Source organism: Oncorhynchus clarkii, chromosome 18 (assembly GCF_045791955.1).
Source record: "Oncorhynchus clarkii lewisi isolate Uvic-CL-2024 chromosome 18, UVic_Ocla_1.0, whole genome shotgun sequence".
Lineage (NCBI taxonomy): Eukaryota > Metazoa > Chordata > Actinopteri > Salmoniformes > Salmonidae > Oncorhynchus > Oncorhynchus clarkii.
The window spans coordinates 43,170,734-43,187,860 of NC_092164.1; the positions used below are offsets into that span (position 1 = coordinate 43,170,734).

The 17,127-nt window shown below is 43.6% G+C and overlaps 1 protein-coding gene across 1 annotated transcript; it reads left to right on the forward strand.

The window, feature by feature from the left end:
- Window positions 1-578: 578 nt before the first annotated feature.
- On the forward strand, window positions 579-9,972 carry LOC139372651 (gonadotropin-releasing hormone II receptor-like). The gene is made up of 3 exons (XM_071112427.1): window positions 579-1,118; window positions 9,031-9,232; window positions 9,554-9,972. Exons 1-3 carry the CDS (start codon window positions 579-581, stop codon window positions 9,970-9,972), a joined length of 1,161 nt encoding a protein of 386 aa, XP_070968528.1.
- Window positions 9,973-17,127: the final 7,155 nt, after the last annotated feature.

Sequence of the window (17,127 nt, forward strand, 5' to 3'; positions counted from 1 at the left end):
CCGTTTATCAGCTGCCAAACCGTATATCATCTGCCAAACCGTATATCAGCTGCCAAACCGTTTATCAGCTGGCAAACTGTATATCAGCTGCCAAACCGTTTATCAGCTGGCAAACTGTATATCAGCTGCCAAACCGTTTATCAGCTGGAAAATTGTTTATCAGTTGCCAAACCGGTATCAGCTGCCAAACCATTTATCATTTGCCAAACCGTATATCAGCTTTAGGAGGCTGAAACTGCCCTTAGGCAGTAAGCTGGCAGTGTGCCTGTGCTCCTATATTCATAATCCAAAATGAATTATTAGTGCCAAGAGAATGTTGTCCTTGTTGGGCTAATGTTACATTAATTTATGTTTTCACTTAGAACCGTTGAAAATGATCCGGCTGGCTAAATCTGGCACATTTATAAAAATGTTGACTAATGTGCATTGTCCCTTTCAGATAAACCAAATCAAGTAAAGGGAATCACTTTGTACAGTGATTTCTTCCTATGAAAAGCTCATTACAAATGAAAACTATTATGATGATGAGGATATGATGACGATAAGGATAATGATTTTATTCCCTTCTTCCTCCTAGGATGTCGGATGACAGGATGTCGGATGACAGGATGTCATCGGCGACTCCAATGTTCCCAGTAGTGAACTCCTCTTTTAACTCCTCCCTCCCTCCATCATTCATGGACTGGGAGGCTCCCACCTTCACCGCCGCTGCCCGCGTCCGCGTGGCCGCCACCATGGTCCTCTTTGTGTTTGCTGCCTTCTCCAACCTCTCTGTGCTGATCAGTGTGGCACGGGGCCGCGGGCGCCGCCTGGCCGCCCATCTCCGTCCACTCATTGCCAGCCTGGCCTCTGCAGACCTGGTGATGACGTTCGTGGTGATGCCGCTGGATGCGGCGTGGAACGTCACCGTACAGTGGTACGCCGGTGATGCCATGTGCAAGCTGCTGTGCTTCCTCAAGCTGTTTGCCATGCACTCGTCTGCCTTCATCCTGGTGGTGGTCAGCCTGGATCGCCACCATGCTATTCTGCATCCACTGGATGCGCTGGACGCCGGACGCAGGAACAAGAGGATGCTGCTGGTTGCCTGGGTCCTCAGCTTGCTCCTGGCCTCCCCACAGGTGGGTGTACATACGGTAGCCACTACATTGTTCTCAGACTACAACATAACAACATGGATATTCATTAGTAAGTCTTGTATTTCTCTCTTATGTTAGGAAGTCAGTGGTCCACTTGAGATTGCTGTTACTAGCCTGCTATCCACACTGATTATCACTCTATTTCATTATGGTTTCCCTTCACTGAATCACCTTGCACACGCACGCATTCAATGAATCATTTGCGCCTATGTCTGTAACGTTTATGCATAACGAATCGGTCGATGACAGGATCACCATCCACAAATGTTGCCCAACAAAAATATTTTGTTGGGCAACATTTGTCCACGTGAGTTGTAGACTAAACATTCCTATATTTTCTTAGAGGAATACTCTCTAGCCGGTCCAAGTGCCCTTCTAATGGAACAGGTCCAGAATGAATCAGTGTATTGGAGCAATAGTGCAATGGAGCGCTATTCTGTTTGGATTCTTGGCTAGTAAGACTGCAGGGCAGAAATCGAGCTTAAGTTGTTCACTGTCTTCCTCACACAATAGAGCATACTGTCAGTGATCTGCCAATCAAATTAAGTCCTATGGTAGGTAGGTAGGTAGGTGGGTGGTGCATTGTTAGGAAATAATCTCTCAGCAAAATAGAGAGCATTCAGTGTATTCAACTTTAATTCTATAGGACAAGCACACCAGCTCTTGATTGATGGCTTTAGTAATGTGAGTTGAATGGCTTAGAAATGGAAGCAGCTAAAGCATTTGTCAGTTTGGTAACAAAGTGTTTCTATGATCAAATAAAATGATTAAATTGGCTCAGGAGGTCACCTGCATATTGATAATAGTCCCACCTCAATCCAAACAGTAGGGCTGTGAATGACATAAGCCTTTACCCACCCTGACAAGTAGGGAGAGAGAGAAGGCAGGGAGGGAGAAAGAGATTGTGTTCACTCAAATGTAAGTACTGTATATCCAAAAATATGAGATGTATTGTCAATTGGTCTTTAGAAACAAAGCATGTGGATTTATGCAATTTTACTCATATTCAAATAATTTATTTTGTTATATTTTTCTATTTACATGTATTTCATGCCAATAAGCACTGAATTTGATTTGAATTGTTTTAAATGTGGGAGTAGATTTTATTCCATGCTCACAGATCAATTTGTAGTCGGACGTAAAGTACTTTGAACACTCCATCAATTACAGTTCATAGTTGAAGGTCTCCTTACACTGCACTAAGAGAAAATAGAAATCTAACCATGCTGGGAAGGAAAGCTGAGTGTTCCATCCTTGTTTTTACTGTCACAGAGAGAGAGAGAGTTTCCACAAATCCAATCCCCTTAATGTCAGAGTCTCGTAGAGGTGACCTTTCTGGCTGTAAGTGGATGCGACCTTTGAGGTGCTAGTCAGTAAATGGTGTTCCAAATGAACAGGAAGGACAGAGGGACAGAGGGAGAGACACAAGGCGGGGGAGCCAGTCGAACGTGGAGAAGGGACAGATGTTAGACAGCTTAAGACAGGAGGTTTGGTGGTGAGTTGTGGACAGATCAATATGCCCCCTTTCCCAACCACACTCACATGCTTGACATGGATGGTCATTCTACAGCAAATGCATGTTCCTGGTTAAGAAATGAAGGCAACCCATCTTATGGTGACTAAACACAGCACTGTTGACTGCGGCTGTGAAGAGTCCATCTAATTTACTAAGCACCCACGCACGCACACACACACACACGCACACACTTTACATTATGACAATCAAGTAGATATGTGCCGACTGAAGCCATCTCATTTTGAGTGTTTCCTTGTTCATGCGTACTAATTGACCAATGACTTTCAAGGATTGGTGGAGATGGCAAGCGGTTAAAGTAATTTAGCACAAAGCATGGTTGAATAAACATTGTTTCCACATCATTTAGAGATGTGATGATGTTGACTCAATGTGGGAAACGGATTGGATTCGTATTTTTTTCACCCAACTTTTAACCTAAATCCAATGATATGGTCATTTTTTTTGTTGATTTCAAGTTGAATTCATGTTATTTGACAACTCTACCAAATGTAAATCCAAAGTAGACGTTGAAATGACGTCTGTGCCCAGTGGGAGGTAACTGCAGGCCGATTCAATTAGCACTTCAATACAGCAGAACAATGGCAAACACCCTCATCAAAAACAGTGGCAATAGCGAAGTGAAGCTATCCCAGCTGGCAAAACTGGTTACAGTGGCGTTATTCTGACGTCATGGGTATATACTATTTTTAAACTAGCCCAGAAAGAAACATTTACCTAGATGTAATATCTCTGACGTTTCTACAACCAGAAAACCAATTTACAATCATATGTCATGATGATAAATTATGTCACCAACTTTTGCCTGCTATGATAGCTATAGATATGAGGAAATTATGATGGAATGTGTTACAAGGGAAGGGAAGTTATTATCATCTGGTTCCCTGTGCCATTGTGTTTTGTGTAATTATAGGAGATTAGTGTGTCTGATAGAGGTGTCTGCAAAGCTGACAAAGCCAGAGAAAATATGCTAATTAACATTGATGTGTCACGACTCAGGATATGACCCAGGGATAGAACGGCATGCAGGTTCAGGACAGGCAGAAAGTTCAGAACCGGGAAGACTAGAAAACAAGAACTTGAGAACAGGAGAAACAGGAAACACTCTGGTAGAAGACCAGAAGACCAACTGCCGTGGGGCTAAGTATTTTAGAGATTGGGAAAGGGCCGATAAAGCAGGGGAAAGTTTACGGGACTCGACCCAGAGGGGCAGATCCTGAGTGGAGAGCCATACCCTCTGCCCCTAATGATAGCAGGGAACCGGGGTCCGGTGGTGGTCCGCCTGTCACCCGTACATGGAGGTGGTTGAAGAGTGGACGGGCTCTCTTCCAGGTATGCCAAAAGTGGTGGACAAACATCTGGGACGAGGGTATGCTGACTTCTTCCTCTTGCTCAGGGAAGAGTGGAGGCTGGTAACCCAAGGAACACTCGAAGGGCGAGAGACCAGTGGCCGAGCAGGGAAGGGTGTTGCGGGTGTACTCCACACAAGTTGCTGATTCCAGGTGGTGGGGTTGGCAGAGACGAGGCAACAAAGAATCGTCTCCAGGTCCAGATAGGCTCTCTCCGACTGGCCTTTAGAGTGGGGATGAAACCCTTGAGGACAGGCTGGCCGATGACCCAATGAGGGTGCAGAACACCTTCCAGAATCGGGACGAGAAATGAGGACCACGATCAGAGACCATGTCAACCAGAAGTCCATGGATCCGGAAGACATGCTGAAGGGGAATGAAATAGGCGGCTTTGGAAAACATATCCACTACTATAAGGATGGTGATGTTGCCATCAGATGGAGGGAAACCAGTGACAAAGTGCAGGGATATATGAGACCAGGGGCGGTGAGGAACAGGGAGTGGTTGTAGGAGGCCTGCCACAGCTTGCCGCAGAGTCTTATTCTGCACTCACACAGTGCAGGCGGCGACGAACGTGGAGACGCCAGGAACCTCAACTCAGGCTGTTGTTCACTCATTTTAATTTTACCATCTCCTACCACTCTGGATCCAAGAATGTGAAGCCTGATGCCCTTTCTCGCCTGCATAACTCCGCAGCTAAACCGTCTGACACAGAGACCATCCTCCCTACCTCCTGTCTGGCAGCTACACTCGTCTGGGTTATCGAGAACTTGGTTCGCAAGGTGCAGTGTTCCCAGACGGACCCGTGAGGGGGCCTGGCTAACGAGTGAACAACATATCCCAACGAGCCTGAGTTGAGGCCCTTGGCGGTGCAGAGATATTCCAGATTCTTATGGCCAGTCCACACTAAGAATGGATGTTCCGCCCCTTCTAGCCAGTGTCTCCACTCCTCCAGGGACATCATGACTGCATGAAGTTCCCTATTTCCCACGTCGTAGTTCCTCTCAGCGGGATTAAGACGACGGGACAGGAAAGGGCAGGGATGCAGCTTTTGATCCTGGGTAGAAAGCTGGGACAGACGCTCAAGTGTTTTAGTACTATATCTCTTGACACAATGATGAAAATAATCATGGCCTCTAAACCTTCAAGCTGCATACTGGACCCTATTCCAACTAAACTACTGAAAGAGCTGCTTCCTGTGCTTGGCCCTCCTATGTTGAACAAAATAAACGGCTCTCTATCCACCGGATGTGTACCAAACTCACTAAAAGTGGCAGTAATAAAGCCTCTCTTGAAAAAGCCAAACCTTGACCCAGAAAATATAAAAAACTATCGGCCTATATCGAATCTTCCATTCCTCTCAAAAATTTTAGAAAAGGCTGTTGCGCAACAACTCACTGCCTTCCTGAAGACAAACAATGTATACGAAATGCTTCAGTCTGGTTTTAGACCCCATCATAGCACTGAGACGGCACTTGTGAAGGTGGTAAATGACATTTTAATGGCATCGGACCGAGGCTCTGCATCTGTCCTCGTGCTCCTAGACCTTAGTGCTGCTTTTGATACCATCGATCACCACATTCTTTTGGAGAGATTGGAAACCCAAATTGGTCTACACGGACAAGTTCTGGCCTGGTTTAGATCTTATCTGTCGGAAAGATATCAGTTTGTCTCTGTGAATGGTTTGTCCTCTGACAAATCAACTGTAAATTTCGGTGTTCCTCAAGGTTCCGTTTTAGGACCACTATTGTTTTCACTATATATTTTACCTCTTGGGGATGTTATTCGAAAACATAATGTTAACTTTCACTGCTATGCGGATGACACACAGCTGTACATTTCAATTAAACATGGTGAAGCCCCAAAATTGCCCTTGCTAGAAGAATGTGTTTCAGACATAAGGAAGTGGATGGCTGCAAACTTTCTACTTTTAAACTCGGACAAAACAGAGATGCTTGTTCTAGGTCCCAAGAAACAAAGAGATCTTCTGTTGAATCTGACAATTAATCTTAATGGTTGTACAGTCGTCTCAAATAAAACTGTGAAGGACCTCGGCGTTACTCTGGACCCTGATCTCTCTTTTGAAGAACATATCAAGACCATTTCAAGGACAGCTTTTTTCCATCTACGTAACATTGCAAAAATCTGAAACTTTCTGTCCAAAAATGATGCAGAAAAATTAATCCATGCTTTTGTCACTTCCAGGTTAGACTACTGCAATGCTCTACTTTCCGGCTACCCGGATAAAGCACTAAATAAACTTCAGTTAGTGCTAAATACGGCTGCTAGAATCCTGACTAGAACCCAAAAATTTGATCATATTACTCCAGTGCTAGCCTCTCTACACTGTCTTCCTGTCAAAGCAAGGGCTGATTTCAAGGTTTTACTGCTAACCTACAAAGCATTACATGGGCTTGCTCCTACCTATCTCTCTGATTTGGTCCTGCCGTACATACCTACACGTACGCTACGGTCACAAGACGCAGGCCTCCTAATTGTCCCTAGAATTTTTAAGCAAACAGCTGGAGGCAGGGCTTTCTCCTATAGAGCTCCATTTTTATGGAACGGTCTGCCTACCCATGTCAGAGACGCAAACTCGGTCTCAACCTTTAAGTCTCTACTGAAGACTCATCTCTTCAGTGGGTCATATTCAGTGGGTCAACGTCTACTTCTACTTTACAGTTTCAACTGTTCTGCCTTATTATTATTCGACCATGCTGGTCATTTATGAACATTTGAACATCTTGGCCATGTTCTGTTATAATCTCCACCCGGCACAGCCAGAAGAGGACTGGCCATCCCACATATGCTCTCTCTAATTCTCTCTTTCTTTCTCTCTCTCGGAGGACCTGAGCCCTAGGACCATGCCCCAGGAATACCTGACATTACTGAGAAAGTGCAAGAATTTGCATTAATAGGAAGTTATCATCCAGCAAAATGAAAAAAATACAGTGGAAAAGATAAAAGCATAGACAGTTAATTTCCTCCATTCCCGATATCTAGTACCAGCTCTTACGGAAAATGTATGAATTTATTGCCACCCTCAACAATAACACGAAGTATTGGCCTAACCATCTCACACTTGTGCTCAGTGTTAAAATAGAGAAGCAGACGGAGTCAGTAGATCAGGTGCAAAAATAGGTGGTATTTATTTACAGTGCAGGTAATGGAGAAGATTTGTGAAAATTTGCTGACAAAAATATACATGTCTAGGTGCACCAACGGCTCAGCTGCGAAGTAATAGGACACACAAGCTCACAGAACGGGACCACTGAGTGCTGAAACGCGTAGCTCGTAAAAATAGTCTCTCCTCAGTTTTCACACTCACAACCGAGTTGAAAACTGCCTCTGGAAGCAACGTCAGCACAAGGACTGTTCAGCGGGGGCTGCATGAAATTGGTTTCCATGGCCGAGCAGCCGCACAGAAGCCTAAGATCACCATGCGCAATGCCGAATGTTGGCTGGAGTGGTGTAAAGCTCACCACCATTGGACTCTGGAGCAGTGGAAACGTATTCTCTGGGGTGATATATCACATATCACCATCTGGCAGTCCGACGGACAAATCTGTCTTTGGTGGAGGAGAACACGACCTGCCATAATGCATAATGCCAACTATAACGTTTGATGGAGGCGGAATAATGGTCTGGGACTGTTTTTCATGGTTCGGGCTAGGCCCCTTAGTTCCAGTGAAGGGAAACCTTAACACTACACTATACAATGACATTCTAGACAATTCTGTGCTTCCAACTTTGTGGCAACAGTTTGGGGAAGACCCTTTCCTGTTTCAGCATCACAATGCCCCCATGCACAAAGTGAGGTCCATACAGAAATGTTTTGTCGAGATCAGTGTGGACGAAGTTGCACAGAGCCCTGACTTCAACCCCATCGAACACCTTTGGGATGAATTGGAACGCCGACTGCGAGCCAGGCCTAATCGCCCAACATCAGTGCACAACCTCACTAGAGCTCTTGTGGCTGAATGGAAGCAAGTCCCCACAGAAATGTTCCAACATCTAGTGGAAATCCTTCCCAGAAGAGTGAAGGCTGTTATAGCAGCAATGGGGGGGCCAACTCCTTAGTAATACCCATGATTTTGGATGAGATGTTCAACGCGCAGGTGTCCACAAACTTTCATTCATGTAGTGTATTATAACACTTCTATATCATCACCTCTGGTGCAGAAACTGGATTGAAAGGAATCATCATTCTAACAGATTAGAATAGATTGATTTTGTAATAGATTTCTGATTAGGTCATTAAAAGGCTGCTGCATGTGCGTCATTCCTTTGTAATTATACTTTTCTTCACTCCACTTACTGAACAAAAATATAAACGCCAAAATGTTACTGAGTTACAGTTCATATAAGGAAATCAGTTAATTTAAATAAATTCATTAGGCCCTAATCTATGGATTTCACATAACTGGGCATGGGCGCAGCCATGGGTGGGCCTGGGAGGGAATAGGCCCACCCACTTGGGAGCCAGGCCGATGCACGGGGGAGCCAGGCCCAGCCAATCAAAATGTGTTTTTCCCCACAAAGGGGCTTTATTACAGACAGAAATACTCTTCCTTTATTTCGATGGGTGCTACATATCCTCTACCCAGTACAGCCAGAGAATGGGCCCCACCCTCTGAGGGCTGGATTCAATCCGTATCGCAACAGTTCAGCGCTATAGCGCTATTGGAATTTGAAGGTAATTTCTGATTGAGCCAGCATAGGCAGCGTTTACTGTGAATGCAGTCTCCAAGGATGCAGAAACAGTAACTTTAAATTTCAATCACTCTATCTCGATTGAATTGAGCCCTGAATCTCATTTGTCTCTAGGTTTCTTCCCTCTAGGGAGATTTTCCTTGCCACTGTGCTTTAGTATGCATAGGTCCAGTTTACTTTAAAGACCTTTGCGACAACTGTTAGAGTCAAAAGGGCTCGAGATGACACATTTTATTGATTGATTGATATATCTTTATCATGATTTCTCACTTCCCCTTTGTCTCTCTTTCTCTCATAGCTGTTCATCTTTCGAGCAATCAAAGCAGAGGGAGTGGAATTCACTCAGTGTGTGACGCATGGAAGCTTCCACCATCGCTGGCAAGAGACGGCCTACAACATGTTTCACTTTGTCACGCTTTATGTGTTCCCCCTGTTAGTAATGAGCTTCTGCTACACCCGCATCCTCATCGAGATCAGCCGTCAGATGCACAAAGGCAAAGGTGTGTGTGTGTTTGTCTGTGTGTGTGTGTGTTAGTGTAAAAGGTGAAGAGACTGCACACTTCATTCTTTGCTTCCATGTGATATACTTGACTATGGAACGTTTTGACAACACATACTTGTCATATTTAGGGCCAAAATGTGTTACTGTCTGATCAGGAAAATCTCATATTTTTGTACATCTAGTACAAATTAATCAATCAAACAGAGGCAGGTCCTGGTCGGGTCACATGGTCAGGAAGACTCAGGGCATCACAACCTTCAATTTACATAGTACTATTCCATTTCTACTCACAAACTGTGCATGTCTGAAATCACTCCAGGTGGGGCGCCATGCCTGAGGCGAAGCGGCACAGACATGATCCCCAAGGCCCGAATGAAGACCCTGAAGATGACCATCGTGATCGTGGCGTCCTTCGTGATCTGCTGGACGCCCTACTACCTCCTGGGTATCTGGTACTGGTTCCAGCCGGCCATGCTTCAGAAGACGCCCGAGTATGTCCACCACGCCCTTTTCGTCTTCGGCAACCTCAACACATGCTGCGACCCAGTGATATACGGCTTTTTCACGCCCTCCTTCCGGGCCGATCTGGCTGATGTGGTTCACTGCTGCTGCCGCTGCCGATCGCAGAACATCTCCCCAAGGTCCCTGGACCGCCTGGCGTGTCGGAGGGTCAGGGCAAGCGGTGAGGCAGAGTCTGATAACCCCAGTGGCGACCAGCCAAGTGGAAACCTGGGGTAGATATCGGTGGGCCTCTTGTTTAACTGCATTGTAAAATGCAGAAAAATAGCAACAAAATAGCATTGAAGTTGATTCAACCTACAATTGTAAGACAACCAGCTGCAACAGGATTGTGAGGTTGCTCAAAATGTGTTCACTCGACTTTGAATTTTATGTTGAGTGAACATATAATTTAACTTGAGAATATATTCTACCGTATTTGCATATTTCCTAGAGAACTATTTATATTTCCCAGCCTTTCGAGTGAATTGTAATTACCACCCATGGCTGTTAATTGTTAGCGACAGAAACATGGTTGTTGTGTTCAATGGTTTTCAGTACCGTAGCCTTCACCAAGTGAGTGTCTAAGTGAATATGTTATCTTTAAAATTCAACTCTTTATGACAATACATTACATAAATCATAAGGCCTTTCTCTGAGCGCCTAATTAGACCCTAACACAGAAGTCTGAAACTCCTAATTTACAGGCCACATCAAACCTACAAATGACATTATGCTGGCTTGCAGTGATGTGTAATCCCTATTGGAATCCAGCCAGAGTAAGGATATCCAACAACTGAAACTTTTAATCACACGCAACCTGCATTCAGAATGACTGCGGGGTAGGGAATATTTATTATGGAGACTACCTAAATCATATAAACTATCTCAGAAAAGTCCAACTACTAACAGATTGGATACGTTTAGAAAAAATTATGTTATTTATGTTTGTGTAGCATAAGATGAATCAACCAATCAAAGTACATGCAAAAACACAGTTATTAAAACAAACAATTCTGAAAATTAACCCGCAGGAGAGCATGCTGGGAAATATGATAATGATGGCATCGGTTTGAGTTTCTCAACAAGCTTTTACAAATTCAGCTGACTTCACTTCAAGCAGAGATTGTTGAGTAAACACACTTAAACATTAGCTCAAATTATTGTATTTTTGAAGTCCACTCAACTAACAGAATAATGCTGATTAATCAATTGGTTAAATAGTTTTTTTTTTTTTTACAGTGTGTGGTATACAGATTATTTTACTCCCTGAACTATTTAGTGCCCATTTCCCAGACCCAAATTAAGGGTTCTATTCAATTTGTATCGCTGAAGTTCAACATTACAGTGTGATTGAAATTTAAAGGTATGGTTCCCGCATTAGCATTCACGGTAAACGCTACATACAGTATGTCAGCACAATCGGAAATTATCTTTACATTTCTATTGCGCAATCTGTGACGCTTCAGCGATACAGACTGAATAGAGACCTAAGACGACTTAACCAAACGCGTGGACAATGGAGACTCAATTGAAAAAGCTTTTTTGTCTTAGTTTGTGCTTAATCTGGACCAGGAAAACTGGCCCTTTTTCCTGTGTCACATACAGCTACACAAAGCTGGGATAATTTTAGAAAGGATTTGAGAACATGTAACTTGTACCGTATTACTGAGGGGATCTCGCCAGTTCCACTATGAATGTAAATACCTCCAGTGTCTTACACAAAAGACTCAAACATTTCCTTTCAACCAGTCTCTGGGAGAATATCTAGTTAACTAGTACCTTCGATTAATAGTCCATATCTTCACTGAATTACTTTGCACTTTGAGATTGCAGTGAAGACCCTGTTTGCAGTACATAAGATCATATTTACAGAACAGTGTAGACTTCCTAGAAAACCGCTCTGCTTCTGACACGAACCAAACAACTCTTATATACGCAAGGAAGATCATATTTACTGTAAAATATTTTGGACCACATACTTTGGGACTTTGGCCAGGGAGGACAGAACTTCAGGACTTCTCTTGAATTTCTGTCCTCTGGATCATCTCACTGGAATTACATCAAGATGAACTGGGCACACTTGACATGCATTGTTGAACCAAACACTCATTACAACTAATTCCCGAGTAAGTCTGTCCACAGGCTTCATTTATTTTTTAAATTGATGTAGTTCTGTCCTTGAGCTATTCTTGTCTATTCATGTTCTGTATTATGTCATGTTTCATGTTTTGTGTGGTCCCCAGAAAGAGTAGCTGCTGCTTTTGCAACAGCTAATGGGGATGCTAATAATATAAAGACAGAAAATGTGTTGTGATACACTGTTTCTAATAAAATGTTTACCGCTTCAGTCAAAGGGAAGACATTCACAATTTAGGTTTCCGTGGAGCCAGTGACGTTATCTGGTAGCCCCAGAAAATCAAACTCCAACTGGCAACTGGTCATAGTTTAATAAGGAACAAATGTATGTACAAGTATTTGTGTTTTCTCAATGTCTTGTGTTGTTCTCAGCCTAATCGTCTCTGTTTACTCATCTGATTTATTCAACTATTGTCAACATGCCATGCACGGCTAAAATGTTCCACTGTATTTTAGGCTGCATTTAGACAGTCAAGCACAATTCTGATCTTTTATTCACAAATTCGTCTTTTGACCAATCACAAAAGCTCTGAAAAAGATCTGATGTGATTGGTCAAAACACCAATTCATGGAAAAATCATCAGTATTGGACTGCCTGTCTGAACACGGCATTCATGGTCAGGTATTAATTGTAATTGCTTAGATCCAAAGTGATGTTTTTATTATTTAACCTTTATTTAACTAGGCAAGTCAGTAAAGAACACATTCTTATTTAGAATGAAAGGCTACCAGGGAACAGTGGGTTAACTGCCTTGTCCAGGGGTCACCCCTGGTGGGACAAAACCGTGACTCATCAGTGAAGAGCACTTTTTGCCAGTCCTGTCTGGTCCACCGACGGTGGGTTCCTGCCCATAGGTGACGTTGTTGCTGGTGATGTCTGGTTAGGACCAGCCTTACAACAGGCTTTACAAGCCCTCAGTACAGCCTCTCTCAGCTTATTGCAGACAGTCTGAGCACTGATGGAGGGATTGTACTTTCATAGTGTAACTCGGGCAGTTGTTGCCATCCTGTACCTGTCCCGCAGGTGTGATGTTCGGATGTACCGATCCTGTGCAGGTGTTGTTACACGTGGTCTGCCACTGTGAGGATGATCAGCTGTCCGTTCTGTGTCCCTGTAGCGCTTTCTTAGGCTTATCACAGTACGAACATTGCAATTCATTGCCCTGGCAACATCTGCAGTCCTCATGCCTCCTTGCGGCATGCCTAAGGCACGTTCACGCAGAAGAGCAGGGACCCTGGGCATCTTTCTTTTTGGTGTTTTTCAGTAGAAAGGCCTCATTAGTATCCTCTTTAGTATTCTAAGTTTTCATGAATGTGACCTTAATTGCCTACCGTCTGTAAGCTGTTAGTGTCTTGACAACCATTCCACAGGTGCATGTTCATTAATTGTTTATGGTTCATTGAACAAGCATGGGAAACAATGTTTAAAACCCCTTTACAATGAAGATCTGTGAAGTTATTTGGATTTTTAAAGAATTATCTTTGAAAGACAAGGTCCTGAAAAATAGTATATTTTTCTCTCACCCATCTACACACAATACCCCATAATAACAATTTGAAAACATGTTTTTACAAATGTATTGAAAATGAAATACAGAAATATCTCATTTACACAAGTATTCACACCCCTGAGTCAATACCTGTTATAATCAACTTTAGCAGTGGTTACAGCTGTGAGTCTTTCTGGGTAAGTCTCTAAGAGCTTTTTTGAACTTTATTTTTAAAGTTCTCCAAGCGCTCTAAATTTGGTTGTTGATCATTGCTAGACAGCAATTGAAGACTTGCCATAGATTTTCAAGCCAATTTAAGTCAAAACTGTAACTAGACCCCTCAGGAACATTCATTGTATATTAGGCCTTGTGTTTAAGGTTATTTTTGTACATTTGTCTCCCAGTGTCTGTTGGAAAGCAGACTGAACCAGGTTTTCCTCTAGGACTTTGCCTGTGCTTAGCTCTATTCCGTTTATTTTATTTAAAAAAAATTGTCCCTAGTCCTTGCCGATGACAAGTATACCCATAACATAACTTTAGTGCCTTATTGCAAACAGGATGCATGTTTTGGAATATTTGTCATTTATGTTAGTACTGTTGATCCATCCTCAGTTTTCATCCTCAGTTTTCAAACATGACTCTTTTTAAAGTGTTTTCATAGTGAAATCCCTGAGCGGTTTCCTTCCTCTCTGGCAACTGAGTTATGAAGGATCCCTTTATCTTTGTAGTGACTGAGTGTATTTATTCACCATCCAAAGTGTAAGTTTGGATAACTTCACCATGTTCAAAAGGGTATTCAATGTCTGCTTTGTTTTATTTTTACCCATCTACCAATAGGTGCCCTTCTTTGCGAGGCATTGGAAAACCTCCCTGGTCTTTGTGGTTGAATCTGTGTTTGAAATTCACTGGTCGACTGAGGGACCCTACAGATAATTAATTGTATGTGTGTGGTATAGAGATGAGGTAGTCATTCAAAAATCCTGTTAAACACTTTTAATGGACACAGAGTTGCTAAGCTCATTAACTTATTTACGCTTGCCAAAACAAACATTTCTAAAAACATAATTCAACTTTGACATTATGGGGTATTGTTTGTAGGCCAGTAACACAAAATCCATATGTAATCCATTTTCAATTCAGGCTGTAACACAAGAAAATGTGGAAAAGTCCAGGGCTATGAATACTTTTTGAAGGAACTGTATGTTCAGGATTATCACACAAAAAAACACATTGCCAAATTGTATTTAGGGTTAGGGGAAATAGTTGAAAAGTTGCTAATTAGCTCAAATGCTGAAGTTGAGATTTGCTAGACGTTGGGTTGCTAGATGTTTGCGTTATATGGCTACCATCAACCCATCAACCCTGATCAACCACCCTACTTTCATATTTACCTTAAGTAACCATCTGTCTTATGTAATCCTACGAAATGTAACATATCATACTAAATGGAGTATCTCAGATTTACATACAGAGTAATATTAAATGCTCTGAGACCAGGTTAGGATAAAGGGTTGGTGGGTGGCAGGCAGGTTGAATACAGAGAAAAACATGACCTTAAAAAATCCATAAATGTGTAATTCTTGTGCAATATATAGGCTACTTTGAGGTTTTTCTTTCATTATTTTAGGCTATCTGGTATTCGTGCATAAGCATAAACTTTAGGGCCTAACTGTACGTGTGCCAAATAACCTACACGCCAATCACCAAATTTTTTGGGGAACGGGCAGAAAAAGTTAACGTCAATCCACAGAGGCAAAAAGGACAATGTCGAAGTTATATACAATAAGAGAAAAGTTGTGAAATGGAGAGTTGAGTGCCATCAAAGTAATGTTTGGAAGAGATTTGGTGAACTGGTAAAAGAGGATGATGGCAGTGCCAGCTATGTTATGTGTGATGATTGTGAGGGCTATACAAATTCAACAAGATGGGGACTTCCAATAGTCCGATAGCACGTCAAGGAAACTGTACAGTAGCTTACTGTTCAAATGGGTTAAATGGAAACTGAAAACTGGACACAGACTGTAGGTCTATAACCTCTCACATACATAGCCTCCTTCACATAGAGTTGATCAGGCTGTTGATAGCGGCCTGTGGAATGCTGTCCCACTCCTCTTCAATGGCTGTGCGAAGTTGCTGGATATCAAATCAAAATCAAATCAAATATATTTATATAGCCCTTCGTACATCAGCTGATATCTCAAAGTGCTGTACAGAAACCCAGCCTAAAACCCCAAACAGCAAGCAATGCAGGTGTAGAAGCACGGTGGCTAGGAAAAACTCCCTAGAAAGGCCAAAACCTAGGAAGAAACCTAGAGAGGAACCAGGCTATGTGGGGTGGCCAGTCCTCTTCTGGCTGTGCCGGGTGGAGATTATAACAGAACATGGCCAAGATGTTCAAATGTTCATAAATGACCAGCATGGTCGAATAATAATAAGGCAGAACAGTTGAAACTGGAGCAGCAGCACAGTCAGGTGGACTGGGGACAGCAAGGAGTCATCATGTCAGGTATTCCTGGGGCATGGTCCTAGGGCTCAGGTCCTCCGAGAGAGAGAAAGAAAGAGAGAATTAGAGAGAGCATTTGTGGGATGGCCAGTCCTCTTCTGGCTGTGCCGGGTGGAGATTATAACAGAACATGGCCAAGATGTTCAAATGTTCATAAATGACCAGCATGGTCGAATAATAATAAGGCAGAACAGTTGAAACTGGAGCAGCAGCACGGCCAGGTGGACTGGGGACAGCAAGGAGTCATCATGTCAGGTAGTCCTGGGGCATGGACCTAGGGCTCAGGTGAGTTGAAACTGGAGCAGCAGCACGGCCAGGTGGACTGGGGACAGCAAGGAGTCATCATGTCAGATAGTCCTGGGGCATGGTCCTAGGGCTCAGGTCCTCCGAGAGAGAGAAAGAAAGAGAGAAGGAGAGAATTAGAGAACGCACACTTAGATTCACACAGGACACCGAATAGGACAGGAGAAGTACTCCAGATATAACAAACTGACCCTAGCCCCCCGACACATAAACTACTGCAGCATAAATACTGGAGGCTGAGACAGGAGGGGTCAGGAGACACTGTGGCCCCATCCGAGGACACCCCCGGACAGGGCCAAACAGGAAGGATATAACCCCACCCACTTTGCCATAGCACAGCCCCCACACCACTAGAGGGATATCTTCAACCACCAACTTACCATCCTGAGACAAGGCTGAGTATAGCCCACAAAGACCTCCGCCACGGCACAACCCAAGGGGGTGACGCACCCCCTCCAGGGACGGCATGAGAGAGCCCCAGTAAGCCAGTGACTCAGCCCCTGTAATAGGGTTAGAGGCAGAGAATCCCAGTGGAAAGAGGGGAACCGGCCAGGCAGAGACAGCAAGGGCGGTTCGTTGCTCCAGAGCCTTTCCGTTCACCTTCCCACTCCTAGGCCAGACTACACTTGATCATATGACCCACTGAAGAGATGATTCTTCAGTAAAGACTTAAAGGTTGAGACCGAGTTTGCGTCTCTGACATGGGTAGGCAGACCGTTCCATAAAAATGGAGCTCTATAGGAGAAAGCCCTGCCTCCAGCTGTTTGCTTAGGAATTCTAGGGACAATTAGGAGGCCTGCGTCTTGTGACCGTAGCGTACGTGTAGGTATGTACGGCAGGACCAAATCAGAGAGATAGGTAGGAGCAAGCCCATGTAATGCTTTGTAGGTTAGCAGTAAAACCTTGAAATCAGCCCTTGCTTTGACAGGAAGCCAGTGTAGAGAGGCTAGCACTGGAGTA

Coding starts and splice junctions, on each gene's coding strand:
- LOC139372651 (XM_071112427.1), top strand. CDS start 579: ATGTCGGATGACAGGATGTCGGATGACAGGATGTCATCGGCGACTCCA. Junction 1,119..9,030: donor TGCTCCTGGCCTCCCCACAG/GTGGGTGTACAT, acceptor TTTCTCTCATAG/CTGTTCATCTTTCGAGCAAT. Junction 9,233..9,553: donor TCAGATGCACAAAGGCAAAG/GTGTGTGTGTGT, acceptor AAATCACTCCAG/GTGGGGCGCCATGCCTGAGG.